General features: G+C 43.8%; 1 protein-coding gene across 2 annotated transcripts in view; it reads right to left on the reverse strand.

Moving 5' to 3' along the window:
* Positions 1–19,969: 19,969 nt before the first annotated feature.
* Positions 19,970–21,105, reverse strand: part of CAMKMT (calmodulin-lysine N-methyltransferase) — a 376,306-nt gene continuing 375,170 nt past the window's right edge. For both annotated transcript variants that reach the window (XM_032411070.1, XM_032411068.1), the window contains one exon: positions 19,970–20,944. In XM_032411070.1, coding sequence (XP_032266961.1) covers positions 20,867–20,944 — 78 coding nt within the window. In that variant the 3' untranslated portion in view covers positions 19,970–20,866. The remainder of the gene's footprint in view (positions 20,945–21,105) is intronic.

Genomic DNA, 21,105 nt, shown 5'->3' on the forward strand with positions numbered 1-21,105 from the left:
ATGTCACTTTTAGCTTGCTTCATATTTATATTCATATTCAGATCTTGACTGTTTTTAATCAATTTTCCCCCAGTTGTCTTACTCTCTTTTTTTAAGAATTTTTATTTATTTATTTGAGAGAGAGAGAGAGAGGGCACAAGCAGGCGGAGCAGCAGGCAAAGGGAGAGGGAGAAGCAGGCTCCCCGCCGAGCAAGGAGCCCAATGCAGGGCTCGATCCCAGGACCCTGGGGACATGACCTGAGCCGAAGGCAGTTGCTCAACCAACTGAGCCAGCCACCCAGGCACGCCCAGTTGCCTTATTCTCTTGCATTACTTACTATTCTCATATTCTTATTTTAAATTACTCAGTCTATCCAGAACCACCTTCCCCTCTTCCCTGGAGGCCTCTGTTGATCCCACTCTGGTGTGGGCTGGTTGCTCCCCAGGTTGCTAGGTGACTGCCATCTCCAGACTTCTCTTTACTGCCCTCCCAGGTTGGAGCCCAGGTTCTCTTCTTTCTTCCATCTTATGTCCTAGTTTTACTGAAGTACAGCCTCACGTAACTTCCTAAGAAAGGGCATGCTGGAGACAAACTTTCTGTGGTCTTGTTTGTCTGAAAACCCCTATGTTGTCTTTCATTGGACTGGTAGTTTGTGTTTAGGATTCTAAACTGAAAATAACTTTCCTTCAGAATTTTGAAGACATTACTCCATCACCTTCTGGCTTCTGGTGTTGTTGAGGAGAAGTCTGACACCATTCCTACTGCTATTCATTTGTAGGTGATCTGATCTTTGTCTTCAGAACCTTTTACAATCAACTCCTTATGGTTAGTGTGTTGATATGTGACTGGGATGCATCTAGTTGTGGGTCTTTTTCAGTCATGCTAGACACTAAGTGGTCCTTCCAATGTTGGACCAGTCTTTCTTCAGCCCTGGGAAATTATCTGCTGTACTTTCTTTGATAATTTTCTCCACTTTCATTTCTATTTTTTTTTTCTTTCTAGGATTCCTATTAGTGAGATATTAGATTATTCCACTGTCTTTTTTTCTCTATTTTCTCTCTCTCTCTGTCTTTCTGCTCAATGCTTTGTGAGATTTCATCAACTTTTTAGTCCTTTTACTGAACATTTTATTTCACCCATTGCATTTTTAACTTCCAGGAGCTCATTCTTATTCCCAAAATCCCATTTTTAGAATGTATTTTCTTCCCCACTCCATTTGAAAATTCTAAAAAAGAAATTGAAAGTGATTTTGTTTCCCAACCTCTGTTTTCCCAGCGGTGAGATTTTTCAGCTTGCTTATTTTTTACATATTTTCTTCATGCTAATGGTTGTCCTCATTCTGTACATATGCCTCCTTGGTTAACTTCTGATGTTGAGTACAAAAGAACTCGAGATGGTGTGGATTTACTGTGCAATTGTGCATATCCCTTGCCCGAATGGACTTCCCTAAACCTTTGTGAGGTTTTCTGAATGAACTGGCTCCCGTCCCCTCTGCTGCCCCTCATAAAGCATTCTATGTGTGGTTTCCTTCAGCTGGTTCTTCTAGTGATGGCTCCATATACTCGATATATTCCAGAAATTTGTTTACCTCTCTTATTTGTTGGTGGCCTCCTCCTCCCCTCTCTAATGTTATAGGTTTATATATTTTTAGAATTCTAAAACTTTATTTCAACAAGACTTTGGGAAGGATGGGAGCCAAGCGTGTATCCTGGGTTCACCATCTTGAACTATAAAAAGACTCATCCTTAGCATCTTGTGGCCTTCACTCTTACAACGGTACATATAAACTAGGACCTGGTTTCCCCAAACTTCTTCCTGCACAGGTTTGGGGTCCCCAAGAAATAGAATGAGGGTAGTCCTTCCTTGCAAACACCATCTTCTTCCTCACCACAGGTCCTGAGAGCCTCTATAACACTGAGTGTGCTACCCTTTGTCCTTCATTCCATCTGCTCACATCCCCAACCTAGCTTAGCCCTTACGTGCCCTCAGACCCCAATCCAGCACCATTTCCTTAGAAAAGCCTTCTCTGTTCCCCCCGACTCAGCCAAATTCCTCTATGGTATGGCCTTTTGTTGTTTTTGCCTTTGGTGTCAGATTCAAAAAATCGTCACTGAGACCTATGTCAAGGAGCTTACCACCTATGTTTTCTTCTAGAAGTTTTATGGTTTCAGGTCTTATGTTCAAGTCTTTAATCCATTTTGAGTTAATTTTTGTATATGATGTAAGATAGTGGTCCAGTTTTCCCCGCACCCTTTATTGATGAGACTGTCCTTTCCCCATTGTATATTCTTGGCTCCTCTGTTGTAAATTCATTGAGAATTCTGTCCTCTATTCTGTTCTGTTGATCCATGTGTCTGTTTTTAAGCTAATGCCATACTGTTTTAATTACTATAGCTTTGTAATATAGTGTGAAATGAGGAAGCATGATGCCTCCAGCTTTGCTCTTCTTTCTCTACATTGCTTTGCCTATTTGTGTGTATTGGGGGGGGGGGTTGTTTGTTTTTTGTTTTGGTGATTCCACACAAATTTTAGGATTACTTATTTCTTTGAAAAATGCCACTGGAATTTTTGATAAGGATCATGTTGAATCTATAGATAATTTTGGGTGGTATGGACATTTTAACAATACTGATTCTTCCAATCCATGAGCTCAGATTATCATTCCATTTAATTGTGTCTTCAATTCTTTTCATTAAATGTCTTGTAATTTTCAATAGGTAGATCTTTCACTTACTTGGTTAATTTATTCCTAGGTATTTTATTCTTTTTGATGCAGTTGTAAATGGGATTATTTTCTTGATTTCTCTTTCTAATAGTTTGTTATTAGTGTGTAGACATGCAACAGATTTTTGTGTATTGATTTTGTATCCTGCAATTTCTGAATCCGTTTATTAGTTCTAATGGTTTTTTGATGGAGTCTTTAGGGATTTCTATGTATAATCTCATGTCATTTGCAAATAGTGACAGCTTAACTTCTTCCTTTCCAATTTGGATGCCTTTTATTTCTTCTTTCTCTTGCCTAATTGCTCTGGCTAGAACTTCCAATACTATGTTGAATAGAAGTGGTGAGAGTGGGCATTCTTGTCTTGTTCCTGATCTTAAAGGAAAGACCTTTCAGCTTTTGTTGAGTATGTTAGCTGTGGGCTTGTCATATATGGCCTTACCAAAAGCAAAAGTGACAAAAGCAAAAATAAACAAGTGGGATTACATCAAACTAAAAAGCTCTTGCACAGCAAAGAAAACCATCAACAAAATGAAAAGGCAACCTACTGAATAGGAGAAAATATTTTGCAAATCATATATCTAATAAGGGGTTAATATCCAAAATATATGAAGAACTCATACAACTCACTACCAAACAAACAAACAAACAAAAAAAAACCACAAAACAATCTGATTTTTAAAAATGGGCAGAAGAGGGGTGCCTGTGTGGCTCAGCCGTTAAGCGTCTACCTTCGGCTCAGGTCATGATCCCAGGGTCCTGGGATCGAGCCCCGCATCGGGCTCCCTGCTCAGCAGGAAGCCTGCTTCTCCCTCTCCCACTCCCCCTGCTTGTGTTCCCTCTCTCGCTGTTTCTCTCTCTGTCAAATAAATAGATAAAATCTTAAAAAAAAAATGGGCAGAAGGGGCACCTGCCTAGCCCAGTCAGTGGAGCACATGGTCTTGATCCCCAGGTTGTAAGTTCAAGCCCTACACTGGGTGTAGATTTTATTTAAATGAATAAATAAAAACTTTTGAAAAATGGGCAGAAGATCTGAATAGATATTTTTCCAAAGAAGACATACAGATGGCCAACAGATACATGAAAAGATGCTCAGCATCATTAATCATCAGGGAAATACAGTGTTCACTTTGGCAGCACTTATACTAAAATTGGAGCAATCATCAGGTAAATGTAAATCAAAACCCCAATGAGATAGTACCTAAAACCTGTTAGAATGGCTATTACCAAAAAGATAAGAAATAACAAGTATTGGCAAGAATGTGGAGAAAAGAGAACCCTCTTTCACTGTTGGTGGAAATATAAATTGGTGCAGCCACTGTGGAAAACAGTATGGAGAGTCCTCAAAAAATTACAAATAGAATTACCATATGATCCAGCAATTCCACTTTTGGGTATTTATCCAAAGAAAATGAAAATACTAGGGAGCCTGTGTGGCTCTGATGGTTAAGCATCTGCCTTTGGCTCGGGTCATGATCCCAGGGTCCTGGGATCAAGCCCCACATCAGGCTCCCTGCTTGGCAGGGAGCCTGCTTCTCCCTCTCCCTCTCCTGTTACCTCTGCTTGTGCTCTCTTGCTCTGTCAAATAAATAGATAAAATCTGTAAAAAAAAAAAAAAAAAGAAAAAAAGAAAAAGAAAAAAGAAAATACTAACTCAAAAAGATATATGCACCCCCATGTTCATTGCAGCATTACTTACAATAGTCAAGATATGGAAGCAACCTAGGTATCCATCAACAGATGAATGCATATAGATGTGATGTATATATCCAATGGAATATGATTCAGCCATAAAAAGGAATGAAATTTTGCCACAACATGGTCATTTGCAACAACATGGATAGACATTGAAGGCATCATGCTAAGTGAAATAAGCCAGAGAGAGAAAGATAAATACCAGATGATCTCTCTTACATGTGGAATCCAAAACAGACTGAAAAATGAACAAGAAACCCCCCAAACTCCTAGATACAGAGAACAGATGGGTGGTTGCCAGAGGCAGGAGATGGGAGAAGTAGGTAAAGGGAAAAGGGAGGCAAAGGGTGAAAGAAAGAAAGAAAGAAAGAGGGGGAGGGAGGGAGGGAGGAAGGGAAAGAGAAAGAAAGAAGGGAAAGAGAAAGAAAGAAGAAAGAGAGAAGGAAGGAAGGAAAGAAAGAAAGAAAGAAAGAAAGAAGAAAGAAAGAAAAATGCCCAAGATAACTTGTGACATGTGACAATAGAATTAAAAAATATATATGTTTATTATATGAATTTTATATTTCTTTTTTTTATTTATTCATTTGAGACACAGAGAGAGAGAGGGGGAGAGAGAGAGCATGAGCGGGGAAGAGGCAGAGGGAGAGGGAGAGCAACCTCCCCGCCGAGTCAGGAGCCCAATGTGGGGCTCGATCCCAGGACCCCGGGGTCATGACCTGAGCTGAAGGCAGATGCTTAACCATCTGAGCCACCCAGGAGCCCCTGAATTTTATATTTCTTTCACAAAATTTTAAAAATCTGACACTAGCAACTTATTGGCCACATTCTTCTGGAAATTTACTTGAAATCATAAATCTTAGTTTCCTCATTTGTAAAATGGGGTAATAGTATCCAACCTTCCTTGTGAAGGATTAATATGAAATAAAGTGCCCAGAACAGTGCCTGACCCATGGTTAGGTTCTCAACAAATGACTTACTGTGTTTGAGAAGTTTGAGATGGCAGCATGTCTTGGGGCACAGGGCAAGGAACATGTGAGGAAGGAGAGGTTTTATACATTTGTTCAAATATAGATTGGGGGTGCCCGGGTGGCCCAAGTGGCTCAGTTGACTGAGCATCTGACTCTTGATTTCAGCTCAGGTCATGATTTCATGGTTGTGAAATCGAGCCCCGCATCCGGCTCTGCACTCAGCAGGGAGTCTGCTTGAGATTTTCTCCCTCTCCCTTGGCCTTCCCCCACTCACACATACTCTCTCTCTAAAATAAAATCTTTAAAAAAATACATATATATAGTTTGGATATAAGAACTGAGGAGAGAACATGGAAAGTAAGATCAGAAGAATTGGCAGGGGTCAAATAAAGACGGTTCTTACAAAAAATTCTGGAAATGTAGACATGGGCACACGTATTTACTAAGTACCTAGATGTCATGGATCCATGAGAAAGGATTACAATAAACTATTTGGACAGGGCATTAAGGAAAAGAAAGGCTTATCGGAGAGACGGTAAAGTGCCAAATTTCAGGCAAGCTGAAATGGAGCATCCATATTTTCCTGGGAGTCCTACATTTGTATAAATTTCCACATTCCCCAAAATGTCCCACTCCCGCTCTCCCACACACCTCAGTTTAATTTTTATTGTACTTTGTGTTTTCAAGCCCCTCCTTGGTCAATTCATCATGTTTCCTTAGCATACGACCAAGCACTGGTGTAGACCACTAAAGCAAACAGCTCACTGTAAGCAAAGAAAGACTAAGATTTATGCTAGCCTTTGACAAAACACCAGTGGGATAGGTACTACTTAGGGAATTCCTTTATAGAAAAACTTACAGTATCCTTTATTTGGTCCCCAAGAGATGGCAATGAGGAAACTCCTCTGGCCTTTGATAAATAAACCAAATAGATTTATTGGCATTATGTGAATTGTCTTTTTCTCTTCCTTCACAGTACTTAAGAGGCATCCCCCTAGAAAGAAAAAAAAAAAAAGAAAGAAAATGAAAAATATAGTCTGGCCCCATGGAACAACTTTTCTCTCCTTTACAGCACTTACCTCAGTTTGTATGGTTTGTGGAGTGAGACCATGCCTGTTTTCTGTCCACTTTGATGTCCGAGGCACTTGAGCAGAGACCTGGCACATAGCACGTGCTCAGTAAATATCTCTTGAGTGAATGAATGATCACGAAGGTGGCCACAAAAGAAACATGTCTTCAGCTAATCATAGTTTGGGAAATAACTCACACGTGCCCAAAGCAAACCCCACATATACTCCATCTTAGACATCTCATATCTGACTAGGCGTAGACATCCAGGCCTTCATTACTGCTGTGCAAAGCCTGAATTACAGGCTTCCCGTGGCCTCGTGTCAAGCCTCAGCTCTGCCCACGGCGAGCCCTGTGGTCGAGAAGATGGATTCCGGGGCAGCCCACAGGGCTTGAGGCTTATATGGCCTTCTGACCACCCAAGCATTCTGCAGGGACTTTGTTCAGGACAGACAGAATTGTGACTCATCTCTGGACAAGGCCCTTGAAGCCTGGAAGGAGGGAAAATAGCCAACTCAGCCAAGAGACCAGGAGGAACTTTTCAGCTGAGGCCACAGAACCCCCAGGGGGTGGTCCGGAGGCTGCCTAGCACCGATGGCAATATTCCTTGCTGGGAACAATATCGCTCCACACCTCAGCTACCTTTTTGGCTTTGGCTTCCCAGTGGTGAGGCTCTTATTAAATTTGGGATTACCATGTGTAAAGCACAGTCTGAATTTTGTTTGCTCTGCCATGTAACTTGCCTTTCCAAACACTCAGTCAGAGCTGCAGTTAATCTACTGACCACAGGCTTAATCGGCAGGTGGCCAGGAGGCCCCATCAAATTCCTCCTGACCCTTTGTTACCTGGCCTGGAAGGGAGAGACCCCTTGTTTGGGAAGTGTTTCTCCTCCCCCCGAACATTTTCAGTATTAAGAGTCTTTTGTCACCATAAATCTGAAGCAGGGGATTATGACGGGTAGGCTGTCACCCAGATTGTTTCTTGCAGGGGATAATGGGAAAAGTTTGCGGGCTGGCCTAATGAAACCTTTATTCGGGGGACAATACCGTTTCCATTAAGCTAAAGCTCAAGCCTCAACAATGCCTCAGAACAAACCCAATTTGAATATTTAATTTGCGATGGAAGGGGCTGAGTAAACATCTCTCTCCCCTCAGCCCCTTTTGGGAGACCCCTTGCAGCAAATCTGAGGAAGCTTCCAGAGTCGTTAATATCAGGTTAGCAGCTGTTGCTGCCAACATCAAAAGCGGAAAGATCTAAATCTTTAATATTCCATTGACATCAAGGAATGTTTAGTCGTAACCGCCCCCCTCTCAAAAAAAAACCAGGAAGGGAATGCTAATCATATAAGCGACCAACTAGAATCTGTCTGTTCTGAGCCTTGCGGGCAACATAGACTTTTGGATGAGAGTCCCCACCCCACCACCAAGCCCCAAGAGAAAGAAACACCTAAATATGCTGGATCATTTTTTAAAATGGCTGCAGTGATGTCAAATGCACTGTTCGGGGAATGGAATTTTCGGGGTGTTCCTCCTTTACATGGCAACCAGGCAGCGAGGAGACAGGCCCTTGAGAGATGGGGTTGTGTGTGGGCGCCTCTGCGCTGAGAATAGGCTCCCCCGAGAATAATTCCTCTGCGGCTCCCTGGGAGTTCTCTTGTCCCTACCCATGGTGTGTCTGCGGATTCTTGGTCTCCTTTTTGCCTCTTGCTCCCTGGGGGACACGTCCTTTGTTCTGCCCTCCCAGCGATGGTAATGGGTCCTAACGAGTTTATGGGCTGGCTCTATCTCCTCATCTCTTCTGCTCTCCGTAATTTTCATAGTCTCTACCAATGGTACAGATGATGAGAAGCCACTTAATCACCGTACGGGGGTGAATCTATCACACTGACACAATTTCTCTGTCAAAAACCTTGGCTTCTCCCTTGCCAGGAAGGAAGGGCAGGGAACACAGGGAAGGAATGTCTCTGGGGTTGCTGACCCAGTGGCCTCTGAGCCTCACCTCGGCCCAGGTGAGCAGGCCACAAGTGACCTCCTGTGGGAGCGGCAGCTGTGGTCACAGTGCCGGACACCAAATGAGACACTATAACTGACTTCCCAACATCCATTCCCGGGGATTAGCCATCAAGTCCCAAGACAAAGAAAGCATTTCAGTGATTCTAGGGACTGGCCACCAGGAGCACATAACCACTGGCGACCACTTGGAGTCCCTGGAGGCCAGAGTCCCAAGAAAGCTTTTTCGCAAGCAGGTAGAGTGTGAGTGTGTGTGTGTGTGTGTGTGTGTGTGGCAGGAAATGAAGGCTTGGCACGTGACTTCTGAGGGGTGGCTGACCTCTGATCTGTCTGCGGTTCGGGCCCCAACCTGGCCACATCACGTGCACGGGAGCCTCAGCAGGGCCCTTGGCTCGGACATGGCTCTCCACTGTTGATTTGCCCCAGTGACTCTACCCGTCCAACCGTCGAGCCCTGGGGATGCCCCCCTTCTTTTCCTCTGCATCCAAATGAACCGAAAAGCCTTCTCTCCGGCTGGGCCTTCCCTCTGGGCAAAGGTCTCACCGGCAGAATGGCCAGGGTTCATCGGGGCACACCATTCCCTCAGCAGAAATGGTGCCGGGCCTGAGATGGCTGGGCAGGTCATTCTACCTCTCTGAGCCTCAATCTCCTCATCTGTTGCAAAGCGGATGATATAACAACAACAAGGTCAGAGGGTGGATGTGAAGATGAGAAAGGGTTAGGGAGATGGTGGTAAAGTGCTCAGCATGATGCCCAGGCACACAGTAAGTGCTCAGTGAATGTGAGCTGCAATCCTTGGTTGAGGTTTTCTTTCCTTTAAATAGTCCCAGGGTTGTAGGACATGTGATCGCTGAAGACAACTTTCAGAGGTGTTCGTTGGGAGGTTTGTAACATTTCTGCCAATTCCCGAATGCAGCCTAGAAAAAAGGGTGGAGATGAGGCCAGAGGTGTCTTGGGCTGGTTCATTCCTAGCTGGTTCCCATTCTCCTCAGAGCAGGAATAGAGAAATCAAGATCATGTCAATCCTCTTCTTAAGGTCTTCCAGAAGATTCCCACTAAAATAAAATCCAGCCTCTCCTCCATGGCCTACAAGGTCCTATACACTCTGCCTCATACCATGCACTTGACATGCGCTGTGCCCGACACACCCAGGTTCTGCAGATTTGCTTCTGCCTCAGGGCCTTTGCACGCTCTGTTGCCTCTGCCCAGAATTCTCTTCCTTTCAATCTCCAAAGCTTGGGTCTTTTTTGTCATTTAGGTTTCAACTAAAATGATTCCTTCTTCAAGAGAGCTTTCTTGACCTTTTATCTAAAGGAGGCCCAGTCACTTTCTAAAATAGCAACTCATTTTATTGTCTTCAGCAGACCTATCCTGATTTGAACCAGCCTTATTTGTGTGCATGTAGATTGCCTTTCTTCCCCACACTAGAATGCTGCTCTGTGAGGTCAGGGAATTTGTATATCCGGTTTACAACTCTCCCCTGAGTGCCTGGGACCTGTTAGGCTTTGAGGAACCTCTATGGGATGAGTGGATTTTTACCTCATTTAACCCCACATTCCTGCCGAATCAAACATTTTCTGAAACCACCCCCTGCGCCTTAGCTTATGAGCCGCCTGCCCTGGTAGGGCCTTCCCTCCCACTGCCACCACTTCAAGACCCACGACAAGTCTGGCCTCCTCTTCCAAAGTGTACTTGCTCCTCCTTTATCTCTAGCAACCTTTCTGCCAGTCCTTCCCTACGGATCTGCATTATTTGAGGACATGCTCCATCTCCCTAAGAGTTTGTAAGTGCTGCGTGGGTCTCATTCTCTTATTCCCATACAGGCAGGTGTATGCACTGTCCAGTCAGGAGAGCCCTCCGGGCCCCAGGTAACATTGTAAAGCTTTTAAGTGGCTTTTGACACTGGGATTCTCCCATTTCTGTTCCTTCCCCAGGTCCTGGAGTCCCTTAACTTCCCCTAGGTTCCCAGTGTCCTCTCCCCCCAACCCCCCATTTCACTTCGCCATCCCCACTAAGGCCTGTTCTCAGGTCTTTCACACCAAGGACCATGACAATGTCACCTCTGCCAAGAAAAGCCCTGTTTTAACAGTACTCCCCACCTTGAGCTTAGGGGAAGATGTCCTGTTGGTGGAATTTCAGTATTAGTAACACATTTCTTTCCCATCCAAGAGCTTTCCTGTGCTCTTTAAATCTTGTCACATAGGGAATTACTTGCCTTGCATCTGCTGAGCTCAGTGGGGCCTTATGACCAGGACAGAGGCTGGTCTCTGACCTCCCTGGGTTTTTCCCTTAGTACCCCTGAGTGCTGGATGCCTAGAAAATAGGGTGAGTGAACTGTTATATCCTGGGGGTTATATCCATAGAAAAATAGAAATGAGCTGCTAGTCCTACAGCCTCATCCTGTCTGGGCACTGCCACTTCTCTCTCTCTGAGCGTATCAGAGGATATTAGGCAAGGCCCATCTGGGGGGCCCAGGATGTATCAGGATATGAAGACCCCTATTCCCAAGTGCCCGTGAACTTGCAGATCATGAAGCTGGGAGTGGTGTGTGTGGAGGTCCCATCCTGCCTGTCGTTGGTCCTCTCACACCTCCACATATCCCCGGCCAAGTGGAGCAAAGGGGCTTGCGTTCCGAATGCAGTCGGTTCAGACTTTTGTGCTGACCAACCGATCTTCACTCGAAATCCTGCTAGTTGTCGGTCAAGCCCAGACTTTGAATCTTCCTCGTCACTTGTGTCCCCAGTCCACACTGCCGTTTCTTCCACCAGGACTACCACGTTACAGGAGCCTCCTAACTGGAATCTCCACTTCCTCTAAACTACCCTCCATTCAGCATTCGGAGTGAGCGTTAAAAAAAAATCTCCATCTGATTGTGTCATTTCCGCTACTCCAAACCTTTCCATGGCTGCTCATCAGACTCCAGATAAAAATCCAAACTCACTCGGTCCTGTACAGTCTGGCCCTTGTGCATCCTACATCCCTCCTCCCAAGGCCCCCTTTTGCTCCTCAGGGGCACCAGCTCCGGTCTACCCTGGGGCCTGCCTTCCTCATTCCTCCCTCTAAGCTCCTCAGCCCCACCATCACTGCTTTACATGACTGCTCCTTCTCACATTGGAGACCCTCAGGGAGGCTTTCTGCATCCATCCTGTCTGAAGGAAGGCCCCTCTAGAATTCTCTACCAATAGGACCTTATCGGTTTTTCATAGACTTTATCACAATTTATAACCATTCCATAAATGCCCTGGCACATTTACTGTTTAGAATGCAAGCTACATGTGGAGAGCAATTCTGTCTTTCTCACTAGGGTCTAGCATCTAATGGGGTCTTTTTGTTCACTATTAGATCCACAGCACCTAAAGGGGGACCAGCACCCAATAAACATTTATTAGATAAGTGGATACAAATGAAGGCTCTAGGGCCCCCACTGCTTCTGAAATGACCCCAATATCCCGCCTTGCTCTTCCCCCAGATTCAGCCTGCAACAGAGCAAGGCGGGATAGTGGGGTCATTTCAGAACCTCACAAGACAAAGCCTACTTAGAAGTACTCAGTATTCTCTAGGACCAAGCTAATGCAGGACAACTTTTCTTGGCAGCATCAGGGAATGCTGATTCCCCGAGGTGATGAAAATCTCTGGCCCTGATAATGGAAGGTCTTTATCTTGAATACTTCACAATTTAGTGTGAAACGGGAAATTAAATTATCTAGTTCAGAGAGGAGGAAAGTGATGCTCAGAAAGTAAGTAGCTTGCCTGAAATCACCAGTTTATTACTGGTACAGTCCGAGCTGGAATCCAGTTATTCTGATCCTGACTCCATTGTTCTTTCTCCTGTAGCTTATTTTCTCTTGTGTCTTCTAGGAGCCTGAGAGTGGCTTGCCTCAAAACCACCATTTATTAGCTCATGATTCTGTGAGTAGGAACTTTGGGCTCGTTCTCAGCTGCGTGGTTTTTCTGCTGGCTTACCTGACTCACTCAACGCAGTTATAGTCAGCAGCTAGTCTGCTAGGGGCTGTTAGGTCCTGAATGCCATCACTCACAGGGCTGGAATAATGGGGACAAACGGGCTCCAGGTGTCCGGTGTCTAGCAGGATAGCCCGCGCTTTTTCACATGGTAGCTGGCGTCCAAAAGTGTCAAGAGAGAGCAAACTCCATTGTGCAAGAGATTTTCAGATCTCTGTTTCAACTCGGGAGTTCCTAATGCCTCACTGGCCAAAGTAAGACAAATCAAGGTGAGAATCAAGGGTGGGGAAACAGATTTCATTTCTTGATGAGCAGAGCTGCAAAATATTGTTTTGTTTTCCCAATCTACCGCAAGGGTGGAGCCCGATGAACCCCTTCAGTATCATATTCATATTGAGAATATTGTAAACCTCCTATGGTTTATCTAGTCTGTTTGGGGGGGGGGGTGCAGAAAAGGAGGCTGAGGCTAGAAAAAGTTCCCGGCTGTGAGGTGAGGGAAAAACACAGACAGCAGGCTGGAGACTCTGAGGCCTCAGTCCCCCAGCCCAGCTGGTCCTATAGAAGTGGGCTGACCCAAATACCTGGGAAGAGAGGAAAACACCTCAGACAGCTTGGGAGCTGGGAGCTGTCTCATTCTTGTTGGCTCTTGGCATCATGAGATGCCGCTTATATAAATGGTTTGGCCAAGAGAAAGAGAGAGAGGGAGTGCATTCCACTCACAACAGAACGGTCAGGGCTGTGCCCTCTGCTCCTAAAAATAAAGCCTATAAAGGAAAATGAAGGCTAATGCACCTGGAGGTGAAACCACAGGTCAGGTGGGCAAAGCTTTTAAATGTAGTGTCTTCTGCGTTGGGAACAGCATGGTGACATTCCCCCAAGCTCAAGGAGAGCTCGGCCATCAGGAGGCAGCTTTCACATCAAGGCAGTGATGGTCACTTTCCCACCCTGTCTAACAGAATCATGCTAAACTTCCATATTTCTCACATTGGTGGGCTGCGAGCAATAAAAAGCAAGAATTTCATTTAAAAGCGGCATCCTTATTCTAGATTGAGTAGGCAGTTTTCACCGGTGTTTTCAGATCCCTCCGCCAAACCGTCCCTGTGGACCCGGCGCAGGCTGGTGAGGTGACAGCGCCCACCCGGAAGGCAGAAGGGCTTCCAAACGAGGTGAGGGAGGGACGCTGCTCTGAGGACTTTTTCTTGTATTTCCAGACAAATTAAAAACCTCCTTACCAGCCATTCATTCGGAGGAGGCCTCTTCCTTCCTCCACAGGGGGGCTGCGGTGTTGGAAGGAGATCGGATTCTGGGAGGCTGGGCCTCCCGGGGCTCTCAAGGAGGGGGAGCCTGCAAGAATGGAAAGAGAGAGGCCCTAACCCTGAAGAGATTGGCAGGCAGGGAGTGGGGGCAAAGTGCAGCCCAGGTCACTGGGAAAAAAGAAATCTCAAAGTAAGGGAGTGGGGGAAAGTTCCACTTCCAGCCTAATTATGAAAGAAGCCTGGGTAGAGAGGGGCGGGAGAGCCCAAAGGAGCGAGAAAGGGGAAGTGAGACGTTGCAGAGAGCAGAAAGAGATTCTCAGGGGGCAGGGGCTATTGAAGGAGCTCAGGCAGGGAAAGGTGTCGCCTCTTCAAACACGGACCGGTTAATAACTGATTTTGAGAGACCTGGGAGCACATTTGCCTGGGACTCCCAAAGAGGGAGGGCAAAATGCCCTATTAAGGGTGGGACGAATTGATTTCCCAAAGAACAGCACCACTTCCTCCAAATGCCCTCCGCAGTTCTCCTTAATCTGCCCTGGAGGCGGCAGGTGACCTCTGCACAGGCTCCTGGAGGCGCCTTTGTTCTGGGGCATTCTGCAGCCGCTCCGCCCCCACCCCTTGCACCTGGGCAGCAAACTCAAAATGCACTTGTCCACCCTTGGCTGGCTCACAGGGAGGGATGGGCGGATGCCTTTGTATGGGAAACGCCACGAGTCCTCCAACTCTTGTTTTCTCTTCAGCTTGACACATTCGCTGATGGTTTTCCTGTTTCTCTTGACAGCCACAGAAACCTACTCCCGGGGAAAAGGGAGTTTAGCCTGCGATACTTTATCTAGTGAGACAAGTTTGTGATTGGGACTACCCAGACGGGCAGACCCTCACTATTCAGGGCGAGAGCCCTGCCATTCAGAAACTCGGGTCTGCCCTAGAATCCCAGGTGTTCCCTGCTGAGTCCTAATCCAGTCCCTCAGAGGTTTGCTAATTTAATTGTGTAATGGTCCACACCTGAGACATTCCCTTAACTATCTTTAGGACATTACTTGGCTTAAAGGAAAGACTAATAAGAGTATTAAGACAGGGACTTAGTGAAAGCTTTTGTCATCTCTAAAACATCTGAGTCAAGCAGAAGAAAACTGGGGGTAAGGGGAGGAGGAGGCGACCTCCAAGTTAGAAAAAGCAACAAGAAGTAATTAAAGTTTTTGCTAAGTGAGTCTGAAATATGTATTTAGCCCTTGTAAATTAAATACCCTGGGTTTTTAAAGAGCGATTTCCCCAAACATCTATTATTCACATCAGTAGGGCAGACGGTAAGCCACTGTAAGATTTATAGAAACTAAAAGACTTCCTATGCCAAAGGTTAATGAAAGTGTAATTTGAATCATGAAATCTTTATGTGTCGGCTCAGTTTACATCGAGGGCTCATTAAGGATGCGTTTGGTTCGGCGGGCGGAGGGTGACGTCACTGCGGGTATTTAAATGGGCGGGGCGAGGCTGCACCGCGGGTAATTCTTTAAAAATATAAAAGCCTCCTTCTTTCCTTCTGTCTCTCCAGCTGTAACAACTTCACTGACTGTCTTGGTTCCACCCCGAGGATTTCACTGAGAGAACACGTTAGAGGGAATCAGGAAGCAGAGAAAAGGTCACAAATAAGCACCTCAGGAACAATGAAAGCTTTTCTCTATGCAGCAGTGGGAGAGTTGCTAGAAAAACTGGAAAGGTATTAATCAGAAGTGGCTATAAATCCTCTGGAGTTTTGCTCTTATAAAACTCCTCAGAGAAAGTCTTGAAGGAAATGCAGGTCAAAGCCCAAAAAAGCTCTTGATCAGAGATTGCTGGAGGAAAATCTTCCCAGACGCCTTTAATAGGCAGCAATCACCCCAGGAGTGGGGAAGCCAAGTACGCTTGAAACATGGTTGCAATTCCTAATAGGTCTTGTCACACTTAAGGCACTGCAAGCTCCATCCAACGAACAGCTGAAGCTAGCTGGCGATTCATAAAGCCAACAGTTTAAAGTTTATTATGATGAAAGCACTTAATGACAGCCATCGCTAGGGGCCCATCATTTATAAAGCTGTGCTGAGTATTAGACATGTAGCATGACCACCAATTTTATGTCACAATTGCTACCATAAAATGACCTTTGGTGATTTTTGCTGCATGTGGTGGACAGCTCTTCCTTCACATTAGTGCTCTGTGGCTTTCTTTGCAGACTATTATGCTGTCTAAAGCTTATTTGGCACTGTCGTGAGCCTCAACCCTTGTTATTACCCCGAAGGCCTGTCTAAAAAAAAAAAAAAAACAACAACTCATGCTATATTACGCCACTCCAATAATTTACAGTTCTTACCAGCCTTGGTTAGTGTAATATTTTAATGCAAATATGCTACACCATTGCATTTTATTAAAAAAAAAGTTCCCATGCATGTGGCTAGGACAATATCCATATGATGGGAATTCACTGAAATCAGCTTCTGATTCCCTGGTCAAGTCTCATTGTGTGGGCACTCTTTTCCCTGGTGGGTTAGAACACCTCCAAATGGGGCGGGGGGGGGGGGAGAAAGGTTAATTAAACTTCCCTTGAGAAAGAGATTTAAAAAAAAAAAAAGATCCTATGTGTGATAAACCCACCTAAGGCAGAAACACCAATTCTTATTTCCTTACATCCCGTCCCAATGCAAATTTCCATCTGAGTAACATTATTTAATTAGGATTCCATTTTCCAACCTGCTTTGTGTAGTTAGAAAGTGTTTGAATACCCGGCCACTTTACTGCTCTGATGTAAAACGCTGCTGAAAAAAAAGTGGTCTGTCCATGCTACACCACCTTTAAATTGTGTATATAATTTTATAAATGATATAAAATCTGCTTCTAGTCCCTGAAACACACACACACACACGGCACACTGCAATTTTGGAAAGATTTAAAATATGTGATTTCTGCTGGTACCTACTGTATTGGGTTTTATATAAAGCTTTTTTCAATAAGGTAAATTGTTACATGACAAACTCATCTTCCACCATTATCATCTGCTGTTTGTGTTTAACAACAGGAGTGCCGCTCTAACAAAACTGTTGTAATGGCTGTACAAATTACTCAGCTGAAAGCTTTTCACCAAACAAAACAGTATTAATCAGCAGTTCTTATGAAGGTGCTAATTAAAAACAATTTTCTTCCTCAGTTTGCAATACTAAAGCCATCTTCACTTGCACATTTTCCAATATACAGCTACTGTATTTGCTCACACTTCAGGCCCTCTATTAACTATTGAATCTCCTATTAGCCATTTTATTACATTTCTGTTTACAGGCTTCTTGACATTTTAAAAGTCACAGTATGATCTGTTTTATCTATTAAAAAAATGTATTAATTGAAAAGTCAGGGACAAAAAAGGCAAAATATAGCCTCCAAACGCAGACTTCCAGGGCGGAGAGCACAGTGAGCTCTTAGCCACAGCCTAGGCAGTAAGCTTCCTGGGTAAAACAAAGTCTGAGAATGAAAAGTGGCATTTCAAGCTTAATGGTTTCTCAAACACCAACAAGCTCCTTCCTGATTTGGAAAGAGTCCACTCGGGAAAACATTTGCCCTGTCTAAATTCAGTTTCTAAGGAGACCCTGACTTTCAAATCAATCTTTCTAAATTATGAGATACACTCTGCATAATTATGACATTTCATGCAGTCTGAACTCAGGAGATTTTGATCTGGGGTGAGGAGTATACCTGCAATCTGGAAACTGGAGTCCCGACCTCGGGTCTAAACAGCCTCATCTCTTCTAAGTGTGTGTGTGTGTGTGTGTGTGTGTGTGTGTGTGTGTCCATACACTTTGATTCCCTCCCCTGTGTGGGTGTCCTGCCCCATATCCCCTACCAGAATCCAGTGAAAGGGTCCTGTCGGATGATGCCACCCAATTGTTTGGCATGGATTGGAAACAGGTCGAATGCTGACTAAGCATAAAGACAAACTCCATGGAAGTTGGGTTGAGGGAAGGGATCGGTCCGTTCCTATTAAACAGATAAACAAACAAAAGCCTAACCCTTAGGAGAAGGTATGCTCTACTTTGGTAGCGGGAAGAAGGAAACAACAACAACAACAACAACAAACCCACCACCACAACAACCTCCTGCCTATGGTATTAAAACCAGCTTCTCCAACTGTCAAAAGCAGTTAACTAGTTCAGGACAGACACCTGGCTGTTGAAATAGGGCTCCAGAGGGCCACTAATCCTTCCATTCACTCAGTTAACTGCTGGATCCCCCAAATTGATTCAACAGGTATGCCGTGGTAAATTCAGCCCATACTGAAGCCAAAGGGAAAATCAGCAAGGGGTGGGCAGCTCTTCTCTGAAAACACCCGAGGAACCAGCCAGAAAAGCTTTTATGGCCCCGACAAGTTTTCTGCTGAATACTGAGCACCTAAATTACCCTTCCCTAATGGAAGTTACATTTTCATGCTCAGTCAAAAAGCCGACAAAATACACAATTTATACAAAATAGCATCAACTTCTTAGGTAGTCTTTTCTAGCACTTTTATCCCAATTCACAGCATATATCTTGCTATAAAATAAAATAAATTTCTTATAACCAAGTTGTGTGTGGCTGTTCATATCACCGCATTAGAACTGAGCATGGGTGATACGGGAAACATTCTTACATCCAACCCAATCTACTTAGTAGGATAAAGGAAAATCATGAGTTTTATCAGGGGATTCAGGTACATGGAGAAGAGGAATATCATAATAATTCTAATGATTTCCTACGCGGACAGGCTTCCTTTTGAAGCAAACACAGGCATAATTACCTAATAATTATGGAGGGGGGTATTTCAATTGCAATTATATGACCCAACATTGATGCATAGAAATAATTCTTAATCATAAAGTTAAAAAGAAATGAAGATGGTAACTTTTCTAAAGCAGATGTATTTTTTTCCTTCTCAATATTGGCATTTCATCAAAAATTTGAGAAAATAAAAACACTTTTAAGTTCTTCAATAATACACATGAGTTTCTCACAAACTTCCAAAGAGCCTGGACTAGAGATATTTCCAGGTGAGGATCCCATAAAGAGCAGATCTACGAAACCTTTAGCATTTTACAGGAGACTCTCTAGGTTTTAATCACACAATAAGCATACTTCTTTACTAGGTATCTTTTGATAAGAACAGCTCAATTCTTACACCGTGTCTCAAGCTTAGGAAACTACACATACTGTTCTCAGCTTTTTTTTTTTTAAAGAATACATTCCTCCTAGCTCACTTTTTTAAAATAAAATTTCTCCCAAAGAAATAAACGCTGGATTTCTACACCCAGGACACACAAACGCAAATTAAATTCTTGCCAATTCATGTATTTTCATGAGAAAACAAAGAAAATATTCTCTACATTTCCAAAGAAAAGAAACAGAACAGACCATCTTAGGTACTACTATAGGGATGGGTTTTCTTTGGCAGATTTAGTTGCAGGTTTTCCAGAAGAAATAATTTCTGCTGTATTTTCACCAGTATAAATGGAACTACCTGTGTTGCCTTTTAAAACATTCCAAATTCTAATTTTTAAACAAGAAAATATGAAGCCAGTGTGCAACCTATACAGTCGCCAAAGGAGAGCTGCCACTAGCTGAACTACCCAGCTAAATGGCTGGTTTGCATTGCCCTGGTCTTTATCTAGCACTGAGAATAGACTGCTGTTTTATCCAAAGAGGAATAAATTGCTGTTATTGTGATGTTAGCCCATCACTTGGCATTGCAATTCAAGTTTTTGTGAGAAAGAAATGTATGATCTAACTGCGACTTGACCTATGCCTTCTGAGATCCATCTAGGTGCTCTAATGGAGCAGAAAGAGTGGTGAATACAAGGACATGCAAACTGATGGTGAAAAATTTGTTTGATGATAGAAGTGAGCAGAGAAGACGTTTGAGAGTGGCTGTTTTTATGACCGTTAAGTTTGTTTAACATGCAAAAGGATTTGCCCCCGGTCTCCCACCTATCCCTTTAATTGCAGCCCGCTAAATACACTCTCTGCCTCGACTAAAGATAGGAGAATATAGAGCTAACCTACTCATGACATTACTGCTAAAGTGGGCCCAGATGATTCCTTACAGATAAACATCTGAATTTCCACAAAAGGCATTAGAGCGTCTCGTGGATGCACCAGGCAAGGATATGCTTGGGTTCCCTGCAGAAAAGTCATTCTCTCTTAATCCTAGGTAGCACCTAGTAAATGTTTACTACACACTCGAATCACAGCATACACCAATATGTGCTTCCTTTAAATCAGGTAATTGTGTGGTCGAGTTTTGAAAAACTCCCCCTGGTTGCAATTTAGTTTATCAGCCATTTATTCAAAATTTCTCTGGCAAGGACCTATTTTGAAAGAGGTCTGGAGAACGGCAGCAGTTAGATGTGAGCCCCGATAAAGGCTCACTTTTCATTCATAGTCAGAGCCTAAATGTGCTCTTCTTGTACCTAAACAGATAATAAGCACTCAGCACACTCCTCCTCCTTGACACAACACATTGAGACTAATCACACATAATTGGAGAGGAGGGGCAGAGGGCTGGCCACGCTATTGTGTCCAGAGGACAAACGGTCAGTTTATGAGGCTTTGGGCTGATGTAGTCATTTCTTATACATCCATAGGGAAAAAAAACATCCTGTTTAAAAGGAGAAAGAGAATGAGTGAGAGGGACGGCAAAAAAAAAAAAAAAAAGATGGCAGATTTAATACAATTTGAGGGAGATGAGAAAGATAGGCTTTATTTATTTATTTTTAACCAGGAAAGAATCATGATGTTTGCTGTGTTTACAGATTAAAAAGTACCACCACCAAAACAGAACAAAGACCAAGATCTTTTTTTGAAAAGGGGGGGGGTGGGGATCACCGAAAGAAATTCTGTCTCAATTAGGAAGAAAAAGATTTAGGTCTCTCCTGAGTCCAATTCAAATCTTAGGCTGTTTGTAGATACGTAAAGACAAACAAAGGTTTGGTCCAAGAAGAGCAGATGAAAAAGGAGTGAAGGAGGGCTGGGGAATGATGTGAGTGAGGACAGGTGGGCCCCATAACCCACATGTGGAATAGGGCAGAGGTGGTGGGGGGCTCACAGATCTCAGGGAGCCAAAGGCTTGCTGCATATCATACCCATCACAGGTTTCTGTTTTTGTGAAAATATGCCCTGTGCACTTGGTGTTTTCGTCTTTTGAGTAGCTTAATCTTCTATCCATTTTTGGTTAAAATAAGCAGAAGTGGGTAATGAAGGTTTTCTTCATAGACGTCCTGGTTCTCCTTTTGCAACTGAAAACAATCATAGAACAAAAAAAGGTAAGGAGACTCAGCTTAGGATTTTTTACCAGTAGTTTTTAATATTTAGTATAATGAAGACTTCTTACTTGAATATATTGTTCCGGTAAATAAATCGCAAAAAAGCAATGCAAAGTAATTCTCAGTGGCATTGG

The sequence above is a fragment of the Phoca vitulina genome, unplaced genomic scaffold (assembly GCF_004348235.1).
Source record: "Phoca vitulina isolate PV1807 unplaced genomic scaffold, GSC_HSeal_1.0 scaffold12, whole genome shotgun sequence".
NCBI classification, from domain to species: Eukaryota; Metazoa; Chordata; class Mammalia; order Carnivora; family Phocidae; genus Phoca; species Phoca vitulina.